The 27,126-nt window shown below is 43.7% G+C and overlaps 3 protein-coding genes across 3 annotated transcripts; 1 reads left to right on the top strand and 2 right to left on the bottom strand.

Moving 5' to 3' along the window:
- LOC8056873 (G-type lectin S-receptor-like serine/threonine-protein kinase At2g19130) lies at positions 4,852-7,503 on the top strand. The gene has a single exon (XM_021464687.1). It carries the CDS (start codon positions 5,017-5,019, stop codon positions 7,405-7,407), a length of 2,391 nt encoding a protein of 796 aa, XP_021320362.1. The 5' UTR covers positions 4,852-5,016; the 3' UTR covers positions 7,408-7,503.
- LOC8056872 lies at positions 7,607-16,445 on the bottom strand. The gene is made up of 11 exons (XM_002465583.2): positions 15,830-16,445; positions 14,372-14,629; positions 14,030-14,272; positions 13,753-13,908; positions 11,914-13,349; positions 11,057-11,130; positions 10,783-10,864; positions 10,575-10,700; positions 10,327-10,436; positions 9,529-9,683; positions 7,607-8,041 (listed from the first exon to the last, which is right to left on the bottom strand). Exons 1-11 carry the CDS (start codon positions 16,289-16,291, stop codon positions 7,805-7,807), a joined length of 3,339 nt encoding a protein of 1,112 aa, XP_002465628.1. The 5' UTR covers positions 16,292-16,445; the 3' UTR covers positions 7,607-7,804.
- Positions 19,079-21,648, bottom strand: LOC8085285. The gene is made up of 2 exons (XM_002465582.2): positions 21,343-21,648; positions 19,079-21,262 (listed from the first exon to the last, which is right to left on the bottom strand). The coding sequence occupies exons 1-2, from the start codon at positions 21,427-21,429 to the stop codon at positions 19,421-19,423; spliced, it is 1,929 nt and encodes a 642-aa protein (XP_002465627.1). The 5' UTR covers positions 21,430-21,648; the 3' UTR covers positions 19,079-19,420.

Raw genomic sequence — 27,126 nt, 5'->3', positions numbered from 1 at the left:
TCTTGCTCTCCTGTTGAAGAATCCAGTTTCTGTTTTCTTCCGCGAGAGGGCGAGGTAGAAGGTTTCAGTAAGAATTGGGAGCGTTGCAAGGGGGAAAGCGGGAGGCCTCTTCCGATGGATCTTGGCTTGTGGAAAACCCTGGCCTTTCACTGAGAGCCTTTTGTCCTGGATTTGCAATTGATACCCTTCCTCCGCTTTTAAGTATTTTTCCTTAATTAATTTTCAATGTACTTTGCACATTTTATCCGGCTATAGGTCTATCTCCAAGGCAACAAGCAGGGCATAGACGTGCAACGAACAAATATAGATATTTCGTAATTCAAATCAACATAACAAAATTAGCAGATAAATTAAATGCAAATGTAATTCTTAATGATTTAAGATTAATACCACAAATCTATTACTTTTATCTGTAATTAAATGCACGTCTTGCTTTCTAGAGTATTTTTTTTAAAAATTTAACTAAAAATATATCAAATAATATCAGTATTTGTATATGCAAATAAATATATTATAATAGTTTATTTAATTTAATATAATTAATATTACATATAATAAATAGTATATTTTTGTTAAACTTTAAAAAGTTTGATTTGGAAAGTGAGATGTGTATTTATTTGTGCATTGAGAGGGATCATTTTTCTATTATCAAGCGATGTACTCTCTCCGTTCCAAATTATAAGTCGTTCCAGCATTTTCAAGTTTGACCAAAAATATAGAGAGAAATATAAAGATTTATGTTATAAAATAGGTACACTATGAAAATATAACTAACAAAGAATATAATAATACTTGGTTGGTACCAAAAATGTTATTATTTTGCTATATAAATTTGGGACGGAGGGAGTATCGGTTAGCTGTTTTCAGTTTTACTGAAAGTGATAAACGGAAGGATCGAACGATTTATTCGATTGGTTGGAGGAAAGTGTTGAATAGGGTCATATTCTCATGAAGGAGCAAGACGGCGTAACACTGTATCAGATGGATCTACACGGCGTCGCACTTGGCATAGGAGATCACAGTTTGATCAGTTTGCTAGGCTAAAGCCCATTTTGGGTAAAGTACGTGTTCGACCTAGGCCCAATTAAGAGGTTGATTGGGCTCTTAACCAGCCCTCAGACGTCGTGGTATGAACTTTGTTCTGACAACATAGAAGAATTAAAATCTCTCACCAAGTGTCCACCACCAATATTCAAGTGTGTTAGCATTTCATAAATATTTTATCAAAGAAGTTAGGTTAGCATAAGACTAGATCCTAACACATATACACAAATATTTTTTCCCTCTTGATAGTTGGTTATATATCTTAACACGGTCAAACACTTTTCTACTCAATTTAGACCACCAAAAGTAAAATATTATGTTTATACCTTTGTCTTGATCACTTTACTCATTGTCATTAATGATATTTACTCTATGCTTCATCTCTTTGTAAACATGCTCAAAATCACTTAAACACAAGACATTAGAAACTTTGTCATTAATTATCAAAACTTTAGTTTTTAGGGATCCGTGTCCCCTTTGGTCAAAGGTACATCAGCGGCTATGGTTGATGAGGCATGCTAGAATGCGGATCGAGGTCGACCTTCCGGCAGCATGAGTCGTTAGTGAGTTTTGATCCGGGATTGGCGGAGCTCGTGGTGTATCCCAGTTGATGTTCTTCCCGCGACGATCTCGTCTTGGTCTCTGTGCCGGGTGACTACTACTACTGCTTCCTCCAAAACTTTGATGCGATGGGGCTCCTCCAGATTGGGGCAACCACGGTGGCTTTATTGATGACGACGGCCGTCGATGCTTTGATGGTGGCGATCGATGGAGGCCTCTGGCGTTTTTGGGAAGCACAAGGTCCTTGGATCTCCTTGTAATTTCTGCTTTTTTGAGGGTCCTTTGTGCTAGATGGGGACAGATGTCTCGAGCGTATCTGTATTTGCATGTGTACTTGTATGTTTTTCTTATCCAGTAATACAAGTACGTTTTCAAAAAAAAAAAAACTTTGTACGGACAACAGTGCTTGGAGTGGCATGGGACCATTTCTTATGAAGGTCAGCTTTGCTAGTGCCTCTCAGCGACAGCGAGTGGAGTTGAGGAAAAAAAAAACAAAAAACTTTTTAAGATTTCTCGTCATATCAAATTTTGTGGTATATGTATGAAACACTAAATATATATAAAAATAAAAATTGATTATACAATTTTAAATCTAATTAATTTAAATAATAATTATTAAATAAAAACAAAATGCTACAGTACTTGAAATAAAAAAATCAGGACTAAAGAAGACCAACAAAATGGTTTGCACTCACCGTGATGTGCAACTGCCAACCACCAGCAATTACCCATTGTTAGATTGTTCTAGCCTTTTTCTCGGGCTGTCATGTCGCATCAGCATCACGTACATTTAAGGCCATCAGCCAAACTGTTTTGAGAGCCTTATTTAGATTTAAAAAGTTTTTAAATTTTGATACTATGATATTTTTATTTTTATTTGATAAGTATTTTTTAACTATAAAGTAATTAAGTTTAAAAGCTTTGTCTCGTGATTTACAAGTGAAGTATGTAATTAATTTTTATTTATATTTATATTTAATGTTTCTGACACAAGATTCGACGTGACGAAAAGTTTTTAGTTTTGAAATAAACTAAACAAGGCATGCCCGTGCGTAGCGAAGCAGGGTGTGATTGCCGGATGATGGTGCATCTTGTATTCTGTATAAGAGGATATAGGTTAAGTGAAGCTGTAATTTAGAATAAAAAGATGTGTCGTAAAATTGTATAAACGGGTCTAAAAGATGCTAAAATTGTACTGTATGAAACTGTGAAACTGTAATTCTATCTCTCCTGAATTTTTTTAAGTTCTCTGAAGGTGTTGCGAGGCCTGCTGTATGGCACTTTGACCTTTTCTTAGGCCTTATTTAATTACAAAATTTTTTTAAAATTTTTTAAGATTCTTTGTTACATTAAATCTTTATACGCATGCATAGAACATTAAATATTGATAAAAAAATAATAACTAATTGCATAATTTACTTGTAATTTATGGAATTAATCTTTTAAACCCAATTAATCTACGATTGGATAATAATTATGAAATACAAATGAAAATACTACGGTAATTAAATCCAAAATTTTTCTTACCTTAACAAGAGCGAAACTATGGGACCTCATCGTCACCATCGTCCAACGACGTGTCGGAGTATCTACCGGTCGCTCACGTCTTTCTATCGGCCAGAGTCTTAGTTGCTGTTACTACATTGATTAAGCCGGGACGTCATGACGCGTGATGATTCTGAGGGAAAAAAAAAACCGGGGCACAGAGAGCCGGATCGGATAACAACGAAGGCGCCTGGATGCGTAACGGAGAAACTCTTGATCCGATCATCGAACACTCAACAGATACTTATGTTCATAGCGACATGTAACCAGCTGTAATAACTATAAAGTGGCGATTTCTTCATGCATACTACACTTATGAAGAGAAATGGTCAAAGGCGATGCATGCCGGCCGGGAAATGAAAGAGACGGGATCATACACACAGCACGTACTGATGGACGCTATAAAGCTAGCATGTTGTACATGATTTGCTGCCTATGGGCTATGGCTCTATCGTGCCATAAAGCGTGAAAGAAACAGTGTTACTCGATCGACGGAGCTCACTGACTCGGCACCGGTTACTTATGACCACCTCAAACTATTTTATTTAATATTTTAATAGAAGAGAAAGAAAAACTAGTTCTTAATCAAGAGTTAAACTTATACATATATTTCAAAATCATGTGAAAGTATTATGTGAAACTATTCATATTACGAGCTACTCCCTCCATACCTAGAAAAGTTGACGTTTTGGACCCCTGTGTAGATTTTGCAAAGCTTGTCGTTTTGCACTGGCAGCTGCTGCCGCGGACGGAAATGCCCCTGCGCTCACGTCCTTTCAGTCTCTGCCAAGAGCACGTCTGTTCGACTAGCCGCTGCACGAGCATCCAAGAAGCTGCACGCGCTCGCGTCCGTTTGGCTGGCCTCTGCCAAGAGCGGGCTCGCGTCCGTTTGGCTGGCCTCTGCCAAGAGCGGCGTCACGAGCATCCAAGAAGCTGCACGCGCTCGCGTCCGTTTGGCTGGCCTCTGCCAAGAGCGGCGTCCGTTCAACGCTCGAATTGCTAGGCACTAGCCAGCGGAGCCAGTTCATTTTCTTATATAAAGAGCCTCAGCCACCTTATTTATTAGGGGTAGACATGGAAAACTAACCTCTAATTAATCACTCCTTGGTTAGCACAATTATGTCCTAAACGTCAAGAATTATGGGTATGGAGGGAGTATATGCTAAACGTTAGCATAACTGAAGAAGTTGTCTTAGAGCTGGTAACTAGCTTGTACCTTTCGGGTGCCCTAACAAAATAATTAATACACCTTTATCTCATAAAAAGTATCATTCTCGTTTTCTAAAAAGTCATATATTTTTAACTTTGATCAAATATATATTAGAAAAATTAATATTTATAGTATCATCAGATAGATCGTTGAATATATTTTTATAATAAACTTCTTTAGAGATACAAATATTACTAATATTTTACTACAAACTTAGCAAAACTTATTTTTATTTTGACCAGCACAAGTTCCATAATGACTCAATAGAACGGAGTACTACCTTTGAACAAGCGTGCATCCTGTACTATCCTCGAAAAATAATGTTGAGTATGTTGTAAAACAGTAAAAGTATATCCTACAGTATAGCCTGTATGAGAACTCTATGATGAGTTGATGACTAATTACGAAATAGGGGAGGCAGTTTGAATCTTGAATGACGATTTTCTAATTTCTATGAGAGTGACGCAATCAAGTGTCCTACGGACAGCCAAAAAGAAATGAAATTTCGGCCGCATGGATCCGTGATCCAGTTCCAAGATGCACGCGTGATGCTTTATATAATTGCCTCGGCCTGTTTCTTGTATCTGAAACAACAAACTGAGACCAACAATCCTGAGCTCAAGAAGCAGGAGCTGTAACTGCAACTGCAAGCCACCATGCTCATCCTCGTTTTCCTGCTCTTCTCCAGCGTGGACCTCCAAATAAGTGGAGCAACCGACACGCTCACCTTGGGCCAGTCTCTCCCATGGAACCAGACGCTGGTCTCCAAGGGCGGCAACTTCGAGCTCGGCCTCTTCTCCCCGGGCAACTCCAAGAAGCACTACATCGGCATCTGGTTCAAGAAGGTCTCCAAGCAAACCGTCGTGTGGGTGGCGAACCGGGACCGCCCGATCCTTGACCCGTCGGCCTCTCGCTTCACTCTCAGCGGCCGCGGCGAGCTCCTCCTCACGACGCCATCGAACACCCTGCTGTGGTCATCCAACGCGTCCTCCCCGTCGCCGCCGCGCAGCACCGTCGCCACGCTCCAGGACGACGGCAACCTGGTGGTGCGGAGCAACGCGTCGGCGTCGGCGTCGGCGTCCGTGGCGTGGCAGAGCTTCGACCACCCCACGGACACGTGGCTCCCCGGGGCTAGGCTCGGCTACGACAGGGCCCGCGGCGTGCACAGCTTCCTCACGTCGTGGACCGACTCGGAGAACCCGGCTCCCGGCGCCTTCTCCATGGAGATCGACCGGCGCGGGCAGGCCAAGTTTGATCTGCTCGCCGGCGGCACGAACCAGTACTGGACGACCGGCGTGTGGGACGGCGAGGTCTTCGCCAACGTGCCGGAGATGCGGTCGGGCTACTTCGACGGCGTCCCGTACGCACCCAACGCCAGCGTCAACTTCTTCAGCTACAAGAACCGGATACCGGGCATCGGCAACTTCGTGCTGGAAGTGAACGGGCAGATGCAGCGGCGGCAGTGGAGCCCGGAGGCAGGCAAGTGGATCCTCTTCTGCTCCGAGCCCCACGACGGGTGCGACGTCTACGGCTCCTGCGGGCCCTTCGGTGTGTGCAGCAACACCTCCAGCGCCATGTGCGAGTGCCCCGCGGCGTTCGCGCCGCGGTCGCAGGGGCAGTGGAAGCTGGGGAACACGGCCTCAGGGTGCGTCAGGCGGACCAAACTGGACTGTCCCAACGACGGCTTCCTCAAGCTGCCGTACGCCGTGCAGCTTCCGGTCGGCTCTGCAGAGTCGGCCGGAGCCCGGAGCGACAAGATGTGTGCTCTCTCCTGCCTGCGAGACTGCTCCTGCACTGCCTACGCCTACGAGGCAACCAAGTGCTTGGTGTGGAACGGCGAGCTCGTCAACCTGAGGACACTCCCTGGCGATCAAGGCGTCGCGGGGGCGGTTGTTCTTCACGTCCGTGTGGCGGCCTCGGAGGTGCCACCTCCTGCGCCGCATCATTCTTGGAGGAAGTCAATAGTGATCCTTAGCAGCTCAGTGTCCGCCGTGGTCCTACTCCTGGCGGGCCTCATAATCGTTGTCGCGGTGGCGGTGGTTTTGCGGAAGCGGCGGGGGAAGGGCAAGGTGACGGCGGTGCAGGGCTCGTTGCTGCTGTTCGACTACCAGGCCGTGAAATCGGCGACGCGGGATTTCACGGAGAAGCTCGGCAGCGGCAGCTTCGGCTCGGTGTACAAGGGGACGCTCCCCGACACGACGCCCGTGGCCGTCAAGAAGCTCGACGGGTTGCGGCAGGGCGAGAAGCAGTTCCGTGCCGAGGTCGTCACCCTCGGCATGATCCAGCACATCAACCTCGTCCGTCTCCGCGGCTTCTGCTGCGAGGGGAACAAGAGGGCGCTCGTATACGACTACATGCCCAACGGCTCGCTGGATGCGCACCTGTTCAAGAACAGCTCGAGCTCCAAGGTCTTGAGCTGGAGCGAGAGGTTTGGCATCGCAGTTGGCGTGGCCAGGGGTCTGTCTTACTTGCACGAGAAGTGCCGGGAGTGCATCATTCACTGCGACATCAAGCCGGAGAACATCCTGCTCGATGAGGAGCTGGGCGCGAAGCTCGCGGACTTCGGCATGGCCAAGCTTGTCGGCCACGACTTCAGCCGCGTTCTGACCACCATGCGGGGAACGATGGGTTATCTCGCGCCAGAGTGGCTCGCGGGCGCGCCGGTCACCGCCAAGGCCGACGTGTACAGCTTCGGCCTGCTCCTGTTCGAGCTCGTCTCGGGCCGCCGGAACAACGGCTCCTCGCAGGCCGCCGTGTACTTCCCGGTGCACGCCGCCGTCAGGCTGCACGCGGGGGACGTGGTCGGCCTGCTAGACGAGAAGATCGCCGGGGATGCCAACGTGAAGGAGCTTGAGAAGGTCTGCAAGGTCGCGTGCTGGTGCATCCAGGATGAAGAAAGCGACCGGCCGACCATGGGGCTCGTTGTGCAGCAGCTGGAAGGTGTTGCTGATGTCGACCTGCCGCCGATCCCGTCGCGGCTTCACATGCTAGCGATGATGAATAACGGTAGCAAATTAGACACCGAAGTGCAAGTGTGTAACGAGTAGAAGTGTGAAGGTACTACGTAGGTCCGACAGGTAATTGTACTTTCAGCATGCGTGTTCATCATGGGTAGTATCCTATCCTATGGCCTGTTAAGCGTAGTTGCCAAACTGTTTCTTCGCAGTCTATTCCGTGAATTCCTGATCAAACCATCGTTGCGACAATACCCACCGCAAAGAGGTTCTGAACAAACATTCCGCCAGCTGCCAAAACTGCAACCCCATTCATTTACACTCCTACTCGCTCTGTTCTGTACAACTTCTGGCTGGGAAAACCATACTACAAAGAATACAGGAAACACAAAACTAGAACCTAACTATCAAACTGTACAGATTAACAGCTACATATACAAACCCCAAAAGAATGAATGAAATCACCGTAGAACTATAATAACCGACATTATCAGGATATACACTTTACAGGTAAAGACGAAGCTGCTGCTGTCGAGTATAGAGCCTTAAGTACAGAAATAAACTTCAGAGATGCTTCTTCAGAGAACCACTTAAGTTTCCATGTATGTACTGTGCCGATTTCATCAGACTGCTTGTTTTGAGGATTTTGGATGCTATCCTGAAACTCTCCTTGCCTACGACTATCCAAAATCAATGTCAAACATTTGTCGTTGCCCTGATCCATGACCTGAAGGTAGACATTGCAAACAATATCAGCTTTTTGAATACCTCGCACAGTTTGTGGGGCAATAAACAAAACAAGCACAAGCACCCTGTGCCCATGCCATGAATATGACAAGGACTAACATCAGAACTATAAGATTTCAAGATAAACTCATTAAGGTACTCCCTCCATCCCAAATTATAAGTTATTCCAAGAATGCTGGAGAGTCAAACCATCTCAAGTTTAACTCTCCAAGATAATAATATTTATGGTGTCAACTTAGTATCATTACATTGTTCATTAATTATATTTTCATATTATACCTATTTGATGTTAAAAATCTTTGTAATTCTCTCTATAATTTTGGTCAAAGCTGGGATGCTTTGACTCTCCAACATTATAACAGCTAGCAGAAAACCATATTATTCCTTGACCTCTATTGTAACAGAAGATCCACTAACCATGATGGATATAAAATCTATGCTTGCTACTATCACTATCAGCTCCATGACACCTAACTTTGTCATCTATGTTCTTCCAAAACAAGTTATTTCTTTTTTTTTTCTGAGCAAAATGCAAAAAATATACAATTGCTTTCATTCAATAGAAGTGACATTGCGCCTATCCCCCAAAACATGATTTGTCTCTATGATGTCCACAGAAACACCTTTTTTTTTCTTTGTTATTTCCTTCTAACCATTTGGCAATCCTGAATGCATATTTGCATCTGTTTGACAAGTTTACCATAATTTTCACATATCTTTTTTTGAGAGGATAATTTTCACATATTACATGCAATTAATGAGCTTGCTTGAATTACTTCATGCTCACCATAGAGCTTATGAGCTACAATGGACTAAAATATGCTGTAGTTTCCCCCCTTTAATTCCGATAATGATTAGACAGGTAAGAGCAGCAATACAAGACCCTTGTATTAGTTGATAATTTGAGTAGCAATCGAAGGCGAAAAGTTAAAGTCTTTTTAGAACACAGTACATAATGGCAAGAAAGTCAGAAAGCTATCATTCCTAAGTACAAAGTTAATCAAGACAGAACTGGAACCATAAGAGACTGTTCTAGTATAGCGACTGTCTTAGAAAAGTCACTTCTGCTGAACAGAAGATGGTGTGCATATTAGGCCTTGTTTAGTTCCAAAAAATTTTGGGAAATCGACACTGTAGCAATTTCGTTTGTATTTGACAAATATTGTCCAATCATGGACTAACTAGGCTCAAAAGATTTGTTTCGTTAATTCCGACCAAACAGTGCAATTAGTTTTTATTTTTGTCTATATTTAATATTCCATGCATATGTCTAAAGATTTGATGTGACGGGAAAGTTGAAAAATTTTGCAAAATTTTTTGGGAACTACACAAGGCCTTAGATATTAAACAACATATATGATTTTAATTGACGGAGTTAAGAAAGGGTATATGAAAATAACAATGTTGCAAATTATCATGTAGTGAACCAGAGAATTTGGAATTGCAAAAAAACAAATTGCTACTTACCACTTCTCGGATATTGCTAATAGAACAAGATGCATCAAGAGAAAAGTATGGGGGACTTGAATCATAAGGGATACCACCAAACTGATCTAGGTCCTCAATGCACACCAATATGGAGCCTTCAATGACAAAGATGGATCTAATACAAAGGGAGTCTTCTGCAGAAGAAAAATGACCAATAAATGTTTCAGCAACTTGTAAGAGTAATCAATAATATAAAGTAGGAAATGATCAATTGGAGTTAAGAGTGAATATTTGGGACATGCGACAGCCAGGAGTTTGCACTGAAAGTTCACATGATTGCACCCATATACAAGTATACGGTAGAAAAATCTACTTGATTGACTAAATCTATCATTTAACGAACAATTATATACACAAATAATTGCCCTTGGATAGGAGTACAAGGAAAGCAGCTATTCACGTGCCCAAACTATGGACAAGCTTTAGATCCCCCAATAATATTGTTATTGATGCCTTGTATATATGTCTCTTTCTTTTCCCTTTTTGCTGGTGGATCATATTGGGTTTCAACTCTAGCATACCCCAACTTTCTTGGGACTAAAAGGATACATTGTTGTTGCTGTAAAGAATAATGACTTATTTGAGATGACTTAACATTGGGCCCAAAGTTAATATAAGGCTAAAGAAATAAACTGAAAACCCTGACCAATGTTTGCAGCAAACACCTAATTCCAATTTAGTTACAATGAAGACTTCAAAGAATGGAAAGGTGATTCTGATGTGTTCCATGAATAAAATATAGGGACGTTCATCACCCAGATTGCCAGACAATGGTACCTTCAGCGTCATTCCTCCAGAACATCAACATAGAGTAGAGAAAAAATCCCATATTTGCAGTTCTGCGTATAATACATTTCTCGAACAATTTAACTTGGATGTTCTCCCAACTGCCATTTAAATTGCACAATAAACATAATAAGAGACATGGAAATGTAAGCTTTTAAAAAACAGGATAAGAATTCTTCATTTGGCTCAAAAAGAAGATTATTAGTTTGTGGTGATTGTAGAAACTACCAAGACTATACCTTTGAAATTGTATCTTGTGGTTTAATTTGGGGAAGTTGGTTACACTCAAGAGCCAAAGTACATCTTGTGCTTCCTTGGAAGTCCTTGTGAAGAATAGATGAGTTGTATCATCTGACATGTGTACTCTGTCACATTGAAAAATAAAAGTAAGCCCCAGGTAAAATAAGCCACCACTGTTAATGAATAACGATTGATATGCTAACACACCTCAGTGCCTGTAGTCCCAGCCCAATCGAAACTTTTTCTAGACTTTCCAGACTATAGCTGCCCAAAATTCTTGGCATGGTTTCTGTAAATTAATCAATACATTAGAAATTACGGCAATAACAAAGGTCCAAATAGAGATATGGGTAATAAAAGCTTCTATCAAGCAAATGATTGTGTAAATGACCTGTCACAGTTATCAAATAAACGCAAGGAAACTAGAAGCATGATTCAGATGGTGAAAATAAACAACATGTAGGAAATTAAGTAGCTATACCTTGTCCATCAAAAACCATATCAAGTAGTAGAACATACAATTTGTTTTGAGAACTTCGCAGCAAGGCTACCTCTCTACAGAAGGGAAAAGAAAAACTATCAAGTATAGATAGACGGTATAAACCATAATGTGAATACATACTAACTGCATGTCCAGGAAATTTCAGTTTCTTCAGACTTGAAGTGTCATTTAAGCAATGTGGCTTACAATAAAATACAGCAAGCATCTGGTTAGTTAAATGAAGGTGGCTATTTTGGTTTCAATCGAGAGGCTATTGGTAACTGCTTCATGCATTAACGGATGGAAATGGCTGCATGCCTGTTACCATGCAATAGAATTGATAAAGCATATATGTAAATGGTGCATATATAAAGGGTAGCATCAACTACCCTATATACAACAAGTCCACAACAAGCACATTTCTTCTTTAACTAATCTGCAAATTTGAAGATAAAGAAATGCAATTCACAAAGTGCTGCAGAGGTGTATTCCTTTGGGTTAAAACTAACTCTGGCAGAAAAAGACATGATTACATTCATCCGACATATTGTACTCAAGCCCTAAACCTTCTTTTTCTCTTCATTTTTTTCCTTCCGAGTACTAAGTCCTTAACCTTTAAACTTACAGAAAGATACTACTCTACATAGTACTCATAGTATTCACAGAAGTTCTACAAAACATTATTCTCAAATCTTGTAGCCCAACAAAATATTTTTTTTCATTTAGCTCATTCATATGGTGCATTCTAATTTATTAGCCAATGCAAAATCAGTTCATCAATATGGCGCATTCCAATTCATATGGTGCACTCTCTTATAACATTCTCAGGAATGGAGAACACAGAGAAAAGAACTCACCTTTGAACTAAACCACTAGAATCCTGAAACATGTATGCACAACAAGCTATTTGTTCACATGTTTCAGACCCATCCTTGTTTGCTATTTCCAAGTTGAAGAAATCCTCAAGAGTCTTGTGTTCGCCAGTGTCATGAGAAATTATATTTGTGCCAACAGATGAATTGTTCTTATGCAGGATATTAGAACTTTTAGAGTCTTCCTTGTGAGTACTTTTGCTTGGGTTGCATGTCAACTGGCCATTTCCTTCAACTAAAATATGCTCAGCCACCAGATCACCATTCATTTTTGGAATTTCTTTTTTGGTACCATTATGATTCTTGAAAGGAAATACCCTCCACTTAAACTTCTCCTTGCCTTTTTGCCCAATTAAATGACCTAAATAATGCCCTAGATGTCCATTTCTCTGGTTACTGTCATGGAACTCCTCAATATCAAACTCTCTGTGATCTGAACAACTCGCACCTTCTTCTGAGTGGTCAAACAAAGTATTCTCCCCTGAAAAATGCTCTAAGTTATTCTTTGCCTCATGATCATCACCATTTACAAAAGGAAATAAAACCATCTGGCCATTACAAGACAACTCCATCTTTGTCTGAATTTCTTCACAATCATCTTCAGAATTGCATGAACCAAAATCACTCGAAGAACCATCACTGCAGCTGCTACCACTACCAAGTGAACCAACAGAATGAAGATGTCCTGAAATCTGCAAAAATTCTTCCTCCAGAAAAAGTCTGCGATGTAGAATGTCCTCCTTGTATTGTGGAGGTGACTGTGGACTTGGATATGTATGGGGTGGACTTGATTCTATTAACTTGCTCATTGTATTGGATGGTGTCCCATTTGCCAGCATATTCCTAGAGCCATTTTCCAACTCAGAAAAGGGGTCAGTTTGTGAAGTGGCTACTAACTCTAGGGGAGGAGGTCGTTGAAAAGAATTCAAGTGCATCCCTAGATGATCTTGGTCAAAATTAAGTTCATTTGAGGATTGTTTGATGACTCCATTCGAACCAGAAAATGCATTATCCGTGAAAGATGAATCTGATTCCAAAAGGTTTGAGCTACTGCCACCTTCTGATACTTGTACCAAATCCGACATGTTATTTGAAGTCTCCTTGTGTGCTTTCTGCTTTTTCTTTTGTCTGACATACTTCCCATTGCCATTAGTTAAGTCAACAGATAGGTTGTCATCTTCTGTTTTCTCTGCATTGTCATCCATCCACTCCTTAAATTCACGAAGCCAATTACTTGACTTTTCTTTCTTCAGCAATTCAGCGGTGTTTATCAAAGAAGCAATTCTTATGTCATGATCAACAGCTGCAGTTTCATCCTTCTTAGAACTGTCACTATCACAGTGGGTTGACTGCTGCTCTACACCTTCATCACAGAGATTTTTCTCTTCCTCCACTATGCTCACAAGCCGGGAAATTCTTCTCTACAGTAAATAAAAGAGAACCAATATAATTTAATCGCGAAAGTAGTCGTGCATGCTCAGACTGTGTATGCAAGGTCCAAGGCTAGTTCACTGTATCATTTTTGCAAAGAAGGATGTAAGGCAGATCTTGCACTTTTAAAAATGAGGATCACATCCACCAACATCTGGGATGAACCAACTAGAGACCAAATTCATGAAAGTAAGAAAAGGACCTTCTGCGTTGCATGTGAAAACTAAAAAAGAGTGTGCAAATGGAACCAAACACATGCATAATTGCTATTCACCATAATATATGTGCCAAATCACCTATACTAAAGAAGAATAGTAAGGAATCTTGATATATGGTGGTACATGCAATGTATCAATTTAGTGCAGCTGGTATAATGGAACAACAGATACATACCATCTTCAAATTTAACATGTCTTCATCTTCATTTTCATGATCATCAATTGCAGGAAAATAAAATCCATAACCAGCAGGTTGATCTTGTCTACATGCAAACAGCACTTGCTTTTCCCAGTATTCTTGTGTGTTCATACCTTTATCATCTAGCTTCAACTGAACCAGAAAAAGCCAGGGAACAGAGCTGTCACTTTACTCCAGTACTGCGGAACAAACTATTATGATGGGGGAAATTTAAGAAACAAAAATATTTAATACTTTGAAGTCAAATACTTACATTCTCTGGATTACGAAAAAAACTGAAGACATGTGCTCGATACCACCGGGCACAGCAGATTGGGTTGCCTTCCAACCAGAGGTTTTGCAACAGAGATAGAGTACCAAGCATTTCCAATTCTGAGAAATTTGAGATGATATTGTAGGAGAGATCAAGCCCCATAAGTGACTTGAGATTTTCAATCCCATTTACTGTAGTTAAAGCGTTATTTCTCACAACAAGTTTTACGATTCGACTGGAAACCTGCAAGAAAGCACATGTAACTGTAGATACCACTAAATGAGTGTAAACGCAATAAGCTAATCTGCAGCGCAAGTTCAGGATTATAAAGGAAATGCTCACCTCACTCAAGGATGAAATCGAACGCAAATGATTAAATCCAAGATCCAGATTTCGCAACTTTGTACATTTCTGCAGATTGTCCACCTTTGCAAACTTGTTGCGACTAAGATCCAAGGTTTCAATTGCAGGTAACAATTGCAATGACTCATCCATGAGTACTACACCATTAGATGCACATGAGACATATGAAAGTTTGCTCCATACAGGAGAGTCCTTGATATCCATGATTCTACTCGCGAAGACATGCCTAAGAGCATCCTGCGGTAGCATGAAAGTCAACTAATGTGAGTTTGGCCAAAATATATTCACATAACATGGAAGTGCTTAGAAATGAAGGCTGGATCCAAATAACTACTTGATGAAGAGATGATTAATGCTACTACTCTTTCTAGATGGATTATTTGGTGCTTGCTGAACATTTGACTGTATCCATTATAAAGACTATAAGTATCACAAAACCCAATCAAGTTACAGCCACCAAAGCTGCAACTAAATACTAGAAGAGTTCTCCACATGCATGTTCAATTTCATTCCATATTTCCGTCAGCCAATAAAGAACATTAGAACGCCATGTACAATGGCTGATATCTGATACCTGCCCAAGCCACATGGAACAGGGGAAAACAGAAAAGCTAGAGGAATAGATGCTTGATAGTTTTTAAGGGGACTGTAAATCTCAAACTCTCAGATAGTAAATGCCAGCCAAAATTTCCTTCATAACTTGCAAAAGAATGTAGAAGAAGATACATGCAACTATGCATGTGTTGTGTGCATCCATCAAGAGGCCACGTGGATGAACACTTTTTTAATGCCAAAGCTTATTAATTAGGCCATGGAATAAATATATCAAGCGCAGCAGGGATGGTTGCTACAGTTACATATATGGTATCTGCAGCACAAGCATTGATACAAATAAAGCCCTGCACTGCAGGTGCTAAGAACTTGAGATTTGAGAAGCTCTGTAAGACGCCAAAATCTATTTAACTCTGAGAAACTGCTGAGCAAATACGTTCATTTCGAATTTAGTAAAGAGTGCTTGATTATGACTTAAAATAGCATTACATTAAATCCCATTAGCATGACCTGAAACTACAATAAACATAAGTACTAGAAGGTATCTTAACACGAATATCAAATTGATTGACGAAATGGCAGAAACATGCTGAGTAAATACTAAACAGGATTCGATCAGATCCTAGGAATAAATCAAGTGTGTGACCATAGTATTGCAGCAAACAGGCTAAAACCATAGTGTTGAAAAAAACATACTAAAAGCCATGGCACTTTACTAACTGTAGATGTAGATGAACCAGAAGAGCAAACTGTAGGTACAATTTGATAGTTCAGAATAGCCCACGGCAGTTGAGGATCATAAGTAGAGACTGTGGTCACCACCGCGCGAATTGTCGCAAAAACCGAATTCCAAACGAAATTGCACGGCGGATGGCGGAAACGCACCGTAGAATTGAAACAGACGAGCTTCTCGAGGGTGTGTCGGAGCTCGAGAAGGCCCCTGGCGGCCGAGGTGGAGAGGTCGCAGCCCCGCAGCTCGAGCACGCGCAGGCGCGCGAAGGGCAGGAGTGAGAGCGGCGCGGGGTCGCGCCCGGGCCCCGGGGCGACGACCTTGAGCGAGGTGAGGAGGCGCAGGATCCGCCGGAGCTGCTCGAGCGCGCGGTGGTCGCCGAGGTCCGCGACGTAGGCGCGGAGGTAGTCGACTGGCGCGCCGGCGCCCACGGCCTCGAGCTCCCGAAGCGCCTCGAGGCGGGAGGCGACGTAGTGCAGGCCGACGGGGTGGAGGCGGAGGGTGACGGTGCCGTCGAGCATCGCGCCCGCGTTGCGCTCCACGAAGCGGACGAGCAGGTCGAGGTAGCGGTCGCCGGTGACCGGGGACGCCGGCGACCCCGAGCGGGGAGTGCCCATCGGGATCGGGGCTAGGGTTTGGGGGCGGGAGCGCGCCGGCGCATCCGCGAGCGGCGGGGCGGGCGCGGGAGGGGGAGAGGGAGAGGGAGGAGGTGGAGGGTGGAGGCGAGGGAGGGAGGGAGGATGCAAGCGGACACCGTCGCGGTGGTACGTATGATTGGGGGACACGCGGGCTAGCTGTGGTGTGATGTTGGAGAGGGAACGGAAGGCGACGCGACGCAGATGTGCGAAGCAACCGCGGTTTGCGAGTCGCGGTTAACATTCTCCAAAGACTTGGTTTGTTGGGGCTTAACGGACGGGAATCGCGCGCGCCGCGGGCGGCACGGTGCCGTCTGGCTCTGGCGTGGGTTTGGCCGTGTTTTGCAGTTTCCGGCGCTGGCATTGAGGTGCGTGCGCGGTTACGGCTCGGCTGTGCGCGAGTTGGCGTTTTTGTTGCGGCCTGCAGCGAGCGAGCCGGGAGTTTGGAGTGTGGTGGCTGGCGGCATGGAGCGTTTTCTGGGTCTAGACTAGACCAGACGCGTGAGATCTGGCGTCAGGGCTCAGGGGGGGGGAGCGCGGAACGCCAGCGCCGTCGTCCGATTCCTATAGCCCTGGCGGCCTGGCCTGGCTACTCCTGGCCGGTGAAATATTCCTTTTAACAGTCTGTGTCAGTGGCTATGACTATGCGCTGTCAAGATTTGGCGTTTGCTCCCTCCTATATTCAACAGCACTCCAAGTGGCGTCTTCAGCAATCAGCACCGGTGTTTGCACAATATTGTGCTTATGCTTACGGAGGAATAAGGAATGGCTTAGAATATCGGCGGTCGGCGCAGATGGTGCAGACATCGCTGCCTCACCTAGGCACATTGATGCTAGCCCACATGTCCTCGTTCTGGAAAAAAATATTTCATCGGAGTAGAGTACACTGATAGATGCAGGCATGCAGAGCGACACGTTAACATCATAACATGATCACATGGATGCCTCAGGTCTCTGTGTCCTTTTTATTTATAGTTTGAGACTCATGTCAATCTCAAGTCCCAGAGAAGCCAAAATGTCAACTTGATCGTTGGAGGTACACGTTAAATTGCTAATCTGGGTATCCAAGGAACCAGGGAGATGCCCTTTATTCTTGTTTTTTAAAGTACTTTCTCCATCTTAAAAAAAACAGATTTAGGTAGATCAAACTCTTAAACTTAGCTAGATTTGTAAAATAAAAAAACATCAACAATATTTATATTTTTCATATAAAATTATTATAATAATATATTTAATAATTAATCTAATGGTGCTTATTACTCCCTCCATCCCAAATTATAAGTCAAAGCATCTCAAGTTTGACAAAAAATATAAAAAAATACAAAGATTCAAATAGATATACTATGAAAATATAATTAATAAAGAATCTAATGATACTTAGTTGATGTCATAAATATTATTATCCTATCGTATAAATTTAATCAAACTTGAGATGTTTTGACTTTTCAAGATTTTTAGAATGACTTATAATTTAGAATGGAGAGAATGTATCATAAATATCAATAATTTTTATATGTATTTGGTTCTCGAAAATAAGAATGATATTTTGTGTGGGACAGAGAGGTCTTGTTTAGTTCACTCCGAAAACCAAAAAGTTTTCAAGATTCCTCATCACATCGAATCTTTCGGCACATGCATGAAGCATTACATATAGACAAAAATAAAATCTAATTACATAGTTTACCTGTAAATCGCGAGGCGAATCTTTTGATCCTAGTTAGTTTATAATTGGATAATATTTGTCACAAACAAACGAAAGTGCTACAGTAGCGAAATCTAAAATCTTTTCGCATCTAAACAAGGCCAAAAGATTAGACGAGAGTCTTTAGAGCCGCTCCGACTAGATCGCCGCCACCATTAGAGCTGGCGGCTTGAGCGCAGGAACACCAAACACAACTTCATTTCCGTATATGAAAATAACTCTAGCTTCTCCTTCGTGAAAATGACTCTAGCTTCTTCCGCGCCGGAGCACCAAGCAGGCCTAATAAGCAGCAAGAAGCATCTAAAATTTATTGGGCCAATGTTGCCTTGTCGGTACTAGTACTGATCGAAATTGGGCAGGTGAACAGCCGGATGTTTATTAGGCCTAATCAGCCGGATGTTTTTCTTAACCAGTCGAACGATTATTTTGTTTTCACACAAAGTTTTGGACGTTTCTCAAAAAAAAAAGTTTTGGATGGTCAGGATTTTTATGATGCGTGTAGCCTTTATCATTTTGAGATTTGATTGGGGGAATTAGTAGCTAATAACAGGCTATTTTACTTCCAATTGTATTTTTTGGTCAGATTGAAAGTTGACTAAAAATTCAGAAAAAGGAAAATAGTAAAAGTCGAAAAATGATAACGCCAAATTTTGGTCCAGCCAATTATATGTGTCCCATCAATTTGATACTCTTCATTGTCCTCCCGGAGACCAAGACCAAAAGGTTAAGGGGCATTTAGAACAAAGGAATTTTGAAGGAAAATCGTAGGTGGTAACAGATAAAGGTTTAGGCTCCGCGAAGTTAATTAAGAATTAATTAGATTTAAAAATTTTGTCTCACAAAATACGGGTAAACTGTGCAATTTAGTTATTTTTAATCTATATTTAATATTCCATACATGTTTCCAAATATTCGATGTGACGAGACAAAAAGTTTTTAGGGTGAGATTTAAAATTAATGGTAAATGCACTCGAGGAGGCGCTAGTTTCAACTTTGTCTTTTGCCAATCACTAAAAAGTATAGAGTATGATTAAACATTTAAACAAAAAAAGTGTAATACAACATACTAACAAGGAGAAACATGGCACATTTTTTTCTGAACAAGTAAATTTGTCAAAGCAAATCATAACAACAGCGTAACAAATGCTGGGAAACATAAACTCTCCAATTCACAAGTCCTCTCCGCTAAACGCCATGCAAACTCCTAAGATGGAAGATCTGCTTCCAATCCTATACCAAAATTGTTGTGGGTTGTGGCGACATATATACTTCTATATAGTCCCTCTCTTGCTCCTGTTGATATACATAGTACAAGTATATATAGTGTGATATATAAAAGTACTAAAAGTTGCAGACGAACTCCCCAGGTAATGGAATTGCAGTGCTGCATCCTGAACGTAACCGGCTGCTCACGAACAAACGCCATTGGCAACTGGCTGCCCTGGCCTCGTCATCGAGAAGGACGGGTCCAGCCATCCTTCCTTCTTGGCGCGGTCGATGCAGCAGCCGAGCTGCTTCGCGGCGTCAGGCACGTCGAGTGCGAGGTCGTCGACGCAGTCGGCCACCCTGTCGAAGCCCTTGGTCATCTGGTTGGGCGTGATCAGACCGCGGCCGTAGCACTCGCTGAGGAGCCCCCAGAGGCGCTCGTCTTTGCCCCGCTTCTCGATGATCGCCACCAGCGCCTTCTTCACCACCTCGTGGTGGAAGAAGGGCATGCCGAGATCCTTGATGCATCGGCACGCCTCCCGGATGTCGCCGCCGCAGTCGTACTCCTGCAGCAGCTTGCCGATCTTGTCCTTCACCTCTTCCAGCTCCCAGCCTGCTTTGCCGCTGCCGCCGCCGCCCCAGCACCGCAGGATCCGCTCCGCGGAGAGCTTCGCGCCGAGCAGCGCACGGGCGTTCCGGAGCGCCAGCATGCCGGTGGAGCCATCTGCCTTGACGCGGCTGGCGTCCTCCTCCATTGCCTCCAGGTCCGACGGCGCGATCACCTCGTCAACCACGGACCTAGCAAAGAACATGGTCAGGTCCTCGACTATGGCCGGGTTGTCCAGCGCGGCGTCCTCGGCGGCCTCGATAAGGAGGTGGAACCCTGCCACGACGTCCTCCGGCGGCATGCAGAGCGAGGAGAGCAGCACCGACGCCATCTCCTTCTCGCGGCTCTTCCGGTCCATCGCGGCGTTGACCAGCTTCTGGACGAAGATGGCATTGAAGGAGGGACAGCACGAGAAGTTCTCTGCCTCCAACCAGCTCAAGACCTCGATGATGTCGCCGGTCAAGAAGTACTCCTTTATGATCAAAACGGCCTTCGCCTTGAACTGCCGCACCGCCGCGTCGTCGACCTCGCTGCTCTTTTTGGGCTCCGGTGGCAACGGTTTCAAGCACGACACGCACAGCCAGCCCTCCGACGAAGCCTTATGGATCACCGATTGCACAAGGCACCTCGCATTCGGCACGTCAAGCGTCAGATCGTCTAGAGAGTCGATCAAGCGGTCGAACCCTTTAGCGATCTGGCTCTCGTTGATAACCCCTTCCTCCGACGCCGACTTGAGCAGGTCCAGGATATGGGCCTCGGACGCACCGCCGCGCTCCACGGCGAGAACGAGCGCGCGCTTGACGACGTCGTGGTGGAAGAAGGGGATCTTGAGGTCCCTGATGCACCGCAAGGCCTCGCACCTATCTCCGGCGGCGAGGTACTCCTCCAGGATGTCGGATATCTTGGCCTTGGCCTCCTCCACCGTGATCCGCTTGCTGCCGCCCCACCTCTGCAGGACGATCTCGCCGTGGTGCGGCACGGACAGGTAGCTCTTCTCCGCCCTGCGGAGGACCTCGGCGCCCTTGCACCCGTCGGGCAAGCACGCGCTCTGCTTGGCCAGGAACGCCGGCGGCAGCATGTCGTCGACGACGGCGCGGGCGACGAACACGGCGAGGATGTCGACGGCGTCGGGCGTGTCGACGGAGAGGTCGTCGCAGGACTCGGTGAGCTTGCAGAAGCCCTTGCAGAGCTGCGGCCGGTCGACGACGTCGCCGTAGAGCGAGGACAGCAGCACGGCCGCCATCTCCTTCTCTCTGTCGTGGCGGTCCATCGCCACGGACACCAGCTTCTTGACGAAGTAGTAGTGGTAGCACGGCACGCGGAGCTCCCGCAGCTCGTTCGCCGTCGCCGCGACGTCGTCCGTGGAGAAGTACTCCTCCACGATCGTGGTGGCCTTCCTCTTGAACTGAAGGAATTCTTCAGAAGAAAGCGTCGGGCTCTGCCGGAGCCACCATTTCCTCGGGGTCGTTAAAACGCAGAGGAAATCAAGCATCAACACGACAAACTGCGGCCAAATACCTCGCATTTGAGCGGCGCCTGGTGTTCCTGAGGCCGTGGAACAACGCAGTCGTGGCCGCACTCCATGGGGACCCTTCCGCAGCTCATCTATGGCATCCGACCGAGAGCTGTAGGCAGCAGACGTCCCCTGCAATCAGCTGCAGACTGCAGGGGGCTTTCTTGTCATGAGTTGGAGAGGTTCAAAGCATGGAGCAGCACCGGAGCTTATTCGAGACAGTCACCGAGAGGATCGAGGGGCTCCCTTGTTTTTTTCTGAGTTATTTCTCTTCTTGACGACAGCTCTAACTCAGGGAGCGATTGAGAGAGAGCTGTGAGGAGCCAATGCATCAGATCGAATGGTTTTTATGTGCTTGAGCCTCTCAGTCAGCGTAGGAAGGAAGGGGCAAAGGCTGTAAGAGGTCTAGGCGCGCCACGTCATCTATGGACCTTGTCACCGTATGGTGGGCCCGGGTGTGGGAGATACGGCGCACAGGCTTTGCGGTGTACCGAGAATTGGTGGACGTAGAGCATGCGCATATGGCGCTAGGTAACTGGAGCCGATGAACCGGGTCCTGGCCCGGGAGACCCGGGCAAGCGGTGAATACTTTTTTGGTCCTAATCCTAAACATAGAAGAAAACTGCAGAACCCAAGCCCACCGTCCAGAGTTTTAGATGCGATGAATGAATAGGAGGAAGTGCATACATGCCGCGTACGTGGGGAGATTTGCGTGGAGCGCGGGATAGCTTCGTGAGTTCAGCGGACTTGATGATCAGTCTTGTTGTGGCAAAGGCTCTACCTCTAACTATAAATGTCTATGTAACCCGAGGCACGACGGCTGGCACGAGGCACGATATTTTAGCCCGGCACTAGCATGGCCCGGCCCGGTGAACTGTGGGCCTAGCCCAGCCCGGCCTAATTCTACATGCCATGCTTGGGCCGACCCCCTAGCCCGCGGGCTAGCACGGCACAGCCCGGTGCACAGAGGGTGGCCCGGTAGCGGCCTGACCAGTCGGCCTGCTAAGAGCCCCAACGGCCACCCTAGCTCCCTATTCGGCCTGTTAAGACCTCAATTGGCCCACCCCTCAACCCTAACTCCCTTTTACTTCCTCTCCCTCCTTGTCTCCCACGCAGCACCCCACGCTGCGCCGCAAAACCACCACAAAGGTCCTCCTCCCCACCCTCCGTATCGATGTTGCAGAGTGCAGACGCAGACACCCCTCTCCTTCCCTCGCGAGCTCTCTAATCCTTGCAGTTGCAGCGCCGCCAACCGCCGCCTGCCCCTTCCTCTCCTCGAGACTCGAGTGAGGCCGCAAAGGGAGTGAGGGCACGAGACCGCTGCAGGAGCGAGCGTGCCGCCCTGACGCCGGATCTGGTGACCGGCACCAAGGGCAAGCTCGCCGGCGGGCGGCGACCACTCCGGCATGCGCTCCTCCACACCCCCAACGACAGTAGTCCTCCACTCTCTGTCGTGGGCCTCGTGTTGGCTCGGCCCGTTGGCCATGGCGTGCTTTTCGGGACGACACAACACAAATTTTGGCCCGCAGTGTCGTGCTTGGGTCGAATCCTAGGCACGAGGCACGAGGCACGTGGAGGCATGGGCTAGGAGGCACAGCGTGTCGTGCCGGCCTGACACCTCGCGGGCCATGCCTAGCTCGTCCCCATGCCAAGTCGGGTCGGCCTGATGGCCATCTATACCTCTAACTCCTCAGAAAAATATGGATTCTTTAGTAACCAAGCCGTTTATAGAAATATATTTAGCAAAACAACTCCTCATCATATTATATTTAGAATGAAAGGCAAAAGAGATCGTCCATTGTGCTCTCGTACATTTAGTTTAGTTATTGTTGACGAAAGCTGGTCGGTAGTCTACCTTAGGGTATACCCACGGTAGTAGTTTATCGGCAGACAGGTGCGCAAGCTACAAACTTGATGGTGACATAAGACACAGACAATGATTTTATCTAGGTTCGGCCGCCGTGAGGGCGTAATACCTACGTCATGCGTCTGAATGTACTGATGCGAGGTGTAATGAATTGATCTGAGAGGGTCCCTTGTCCCTCTTTATATAGTCGAGGGGACAAAGTTATAAATCTAGAAACTAATCCTAGTCGGTTACAATTGTCATATCAATCCCTATTCTAACTGACCAAGATCTTGCTTGATCTCCACGTCGAGTTTCCTTGTGCAGAACTCCAAGTAGATGGATCAAGCTACGAATCATTTTGTAGTGGGCTAAATCTCTCGGCCCAAGTCTAGCCGTAAGGGTATAGGGGTTTATACCCCCACCGTTATATACTTTTTTTACGAGATTAGCTACACCGGATGCTTGCATAAACTAGGGTTAACTCACCTCTATGGACGTCTGTGCCGCATATCCTACCTCTATGGATCTCTCAAGAATTAAGGGGGTGTTTGGGACTGCTCTGCTCCACGTTTTTCACCTCCGCTCCACGTTTTTTAGCCAAACGGTTTCAGCTCCACGCACTCAGTTCGAGAAAAAAGGTGGAGTTGTGAGAGCACCTAAAGAGGTACTCCACAAACTCTAGTTTTTTGTAGAGCTGCTCCACAATGGAGTTTGTGGAGCAGAGTTTGTGGAGCAGTCCCAAACACCCCCTAAGTGGGACGGACAAATCTCGAGATTGACAAAATCGAGTCTCGCTGTTGATGCGCATATCGCCTGTCACTGTAAAAATAACGTCCTCAAATCCTAGATTAAATTAGAATAATGACAAATACCTTTGTTGACGGAGACATCGCCTATCACAGGATAGCACTATTAAATCTAGGAAAATATAATAACCCGTGTCAAATTAAGGGCTTTTAGGTGGACATGTTTCACCATAAAGATCCAACTAACTAAGCTCCGCATATACGTTAATAAGAAACTATTAAAATACACAAGTAATATAACTGTGCTAACGCCACGTCACTACTCAGACATGCAAATTAAAATAAATAAAAATTCAGACATATACAAATTAGAACAACTAAAATACGAGCTGACAAACTTAAATTTCATTAAAAAATAAAACAAAAACCCATGTCTTGATACATGTACAAATCGGTAACCTCTGAAACTTTGTATCCAACCTTTTCATTCCAATTGTTTTCTTTTTCATTCTCTTATAGGCCATTCTCAATTGGAAACTGGAATTTTGTAGGATTTTTTAGGCCATTAAATAAGATGAATGACATAGTACATATAGAAAGAGATATGATGAACATTTTATTGGCTGAAATAAGTTTTATAAAAATAAAAGAGTAAAATCCACCGCTGGTCCTTGAACTTGGCCGGTGGTGTTATATAGGTCCCTAAACTTCTAAAGTGATATATATGAGTCCATAAACTTGGCAGATTGTGTCATCTAGATCATTAAACTTTTAAGGTAACCACCACATGTTCCTGAACTTGACCGGTGGTGTCATTCCGGTCTCTAAATTTTTAAGGTGATCACTGCAGGTCCCTAAATTTTGCAAGCGATATCATCCTTATCCAAATATGATCTAACCTACTCTATAAGTTGTCATGAATCCAAAATATGTCAATTAATCAAGTATTATTTATCTAATATTTATCATGAAATTATAAATTATATAAAATAATTTATATCAACAAAAAATAAATTAAAGTGTCAAAATAATTTACACCAACAAATATATTAGGTTTAAACTAAAGTATAAAAATAGTACAATTAATTAAATATTTATGTATCATTGATAGTATTATAAAATAATATTAAAATTCCTATATATAGTATTAAAAGTTTTCTCTATTAAAAGTTACTCCTAATTTTAGTACTATTTTTAAAATTTTAATAGTATGATTATAAAAGTAACTTTTTCTCTGTTATTAATATTATTACATTATTATTAAATATTTTAATACCATAATACTACTATTAAAAGTTTTAATACTATAATACTACTATTAAAGGTTAACTTTTCTCTGTTATTAGTACTATCACATTATTATTAAATATTTTAATACCATAATACTACTATTGAAGTTTTAATACTATAATACTACTATTAAAGGTTACTTCTATAATATTATTATTAAAAGTTTTGAAATAATACTAAAATGAGAAGTAACTTTTAGTACTATAGGAATTTTAATATTATTTTGTAATACTATCAATGATACATAAATATTTAATTAATTTTACTATTTTTATACTTTAGTTTAAACCTAATACATTTGTTATTGTAAGTTATTGTAATACTTTAATTTATTTTTTGTTGATGTAAATTATTTTATATAATTTATATTTTCATGATAAATATGAGATAAATAATGATTGATTAATTGACACATGTTGGATTCACGTTAACTTATAGATTAGGTTAGAGTATGTTTGGATAGGGATGATACTGATTGCTAAGTTTAGAGACCTGTGCTGATCACTTTGAAAGTTCAGGGACTAGAATGACATCACCGACCAAGTTTAGGGACATGTGGTGATTACCTTGAAAGTTCAGTGATCTAGATGACATAGTTTGCCAAGTTTACGGACTCACAGATATCACCTTAGAAGTTTAGAGATCTAGATGACACCAGCGGCCAAGTTCAACAACCGGCGGTGGATTTTACTTAAAATAAAACTTATCTACACTGATTTTCAATATATAAAGACCCTGCTAAGACTAGCCTTACCGAAAGTATAGAATGCAAGATACTTTGACGTCAATAAATATTACTATATTCCATTAGCTGCGCAAAATGTACTGTAGTATAAAAGACAAATAATTAAGTCATAGCTAGTTGTTCGCCATTTGTTAGAGCTAAATCTAAAACACATATACTCGCAAAAAAAAATCTCAAACACATATGCCAGCAAATCCATATCTCCGGGGGAGAAAAAAGATCGGACAAGGGCACGAGGTCAAGTTCTTGATTTCACCATGGTTATCCATAGAGCAAAAGTAAGATATTTCCCCGTAAGTTAAAGAAAAAGAAAGATATTTTTCCCCCACTTAATGGATAAAATCTTTATATCGTCTCTTTTTTGTTTTCTCCTCTCTTTGCGTTGCACTAGATTCTTTTAACTGAATCATAGTAATAGAGACGGATGTGTGAGTCCTAAAGACATTCGTATCAGATATGAACACGTGGATTCGGTCTTCGTATGAGAACCTAGTAGGATATAAACGCGTAAGCTCTAAGTGAAGGTTGATTCGTATTAGGATGAAGACTGATTCTCGGTTTACTCGTTGGTGATAGATTTAATCTGCACAGGATCAACTAGTAGTAGATCTAGACGGGTACAATCTTTGATTGGTAAACAAAGAGTACAAATTGTACACAAGAGCAGCATGGGCGGCGGAGGTCGATCCTGAAGCCATATCGTCGCTGGTGAAGGAGATCCACAACGGTGTGACGACGGTGGCGATGTGGACGTCGGGACGGCGCGGATCCAGCGTCGGAGAGTCTTCTCGCCGCTTGTTGCGCTCCCTAGATCGGATTAGGGTTTTCTAGGGTTTTGGTGGATATGTCGGTGGGGAAGAGTGGCGACTGTTCAACTCGTGAACAGTGCCGCCCCCACCTCTTTATATAGCGCAGGGCGACGGGGGCCCACCAACCATGTAGTGTTGGGCGCCCCCGATTAGGGCACGAGTAAGGCCCAATAAAGCCGTTGGACCATATTGGTAAGAGATCAAACCAACAGTTGGAAAATATGGAATACACAACCGCAAGAAGGCACACAGTTGGATTATATTCCCTCTCATGATTACTATGCAATTCCTCATCAAACATATATACAAGTCTTGTTGATTTGTTGTCAGCTTTGTCTTTTGATCCTTAT

The sequence above is a fragment of the Sorghum bicolor genome, chromosome 1 (assembly GCF_000003195.3).
Source record: "Sorghum bicolor cultivar BTx623 chromosome 1, Sorghum_bicolor_NCBIv3, whole genome shotgun sequence".
Classification (NCBI taxonomy): domain Eukaryota; kingdom Viridiplantae; phylum Streptophyta; class Magnoliopsida; order Poales; family Poaceae; genus Sorghum; species Sorghum bicolor.
This window is presented reverse-complemented; position numbering and strand designations above follow the sequence as displayed.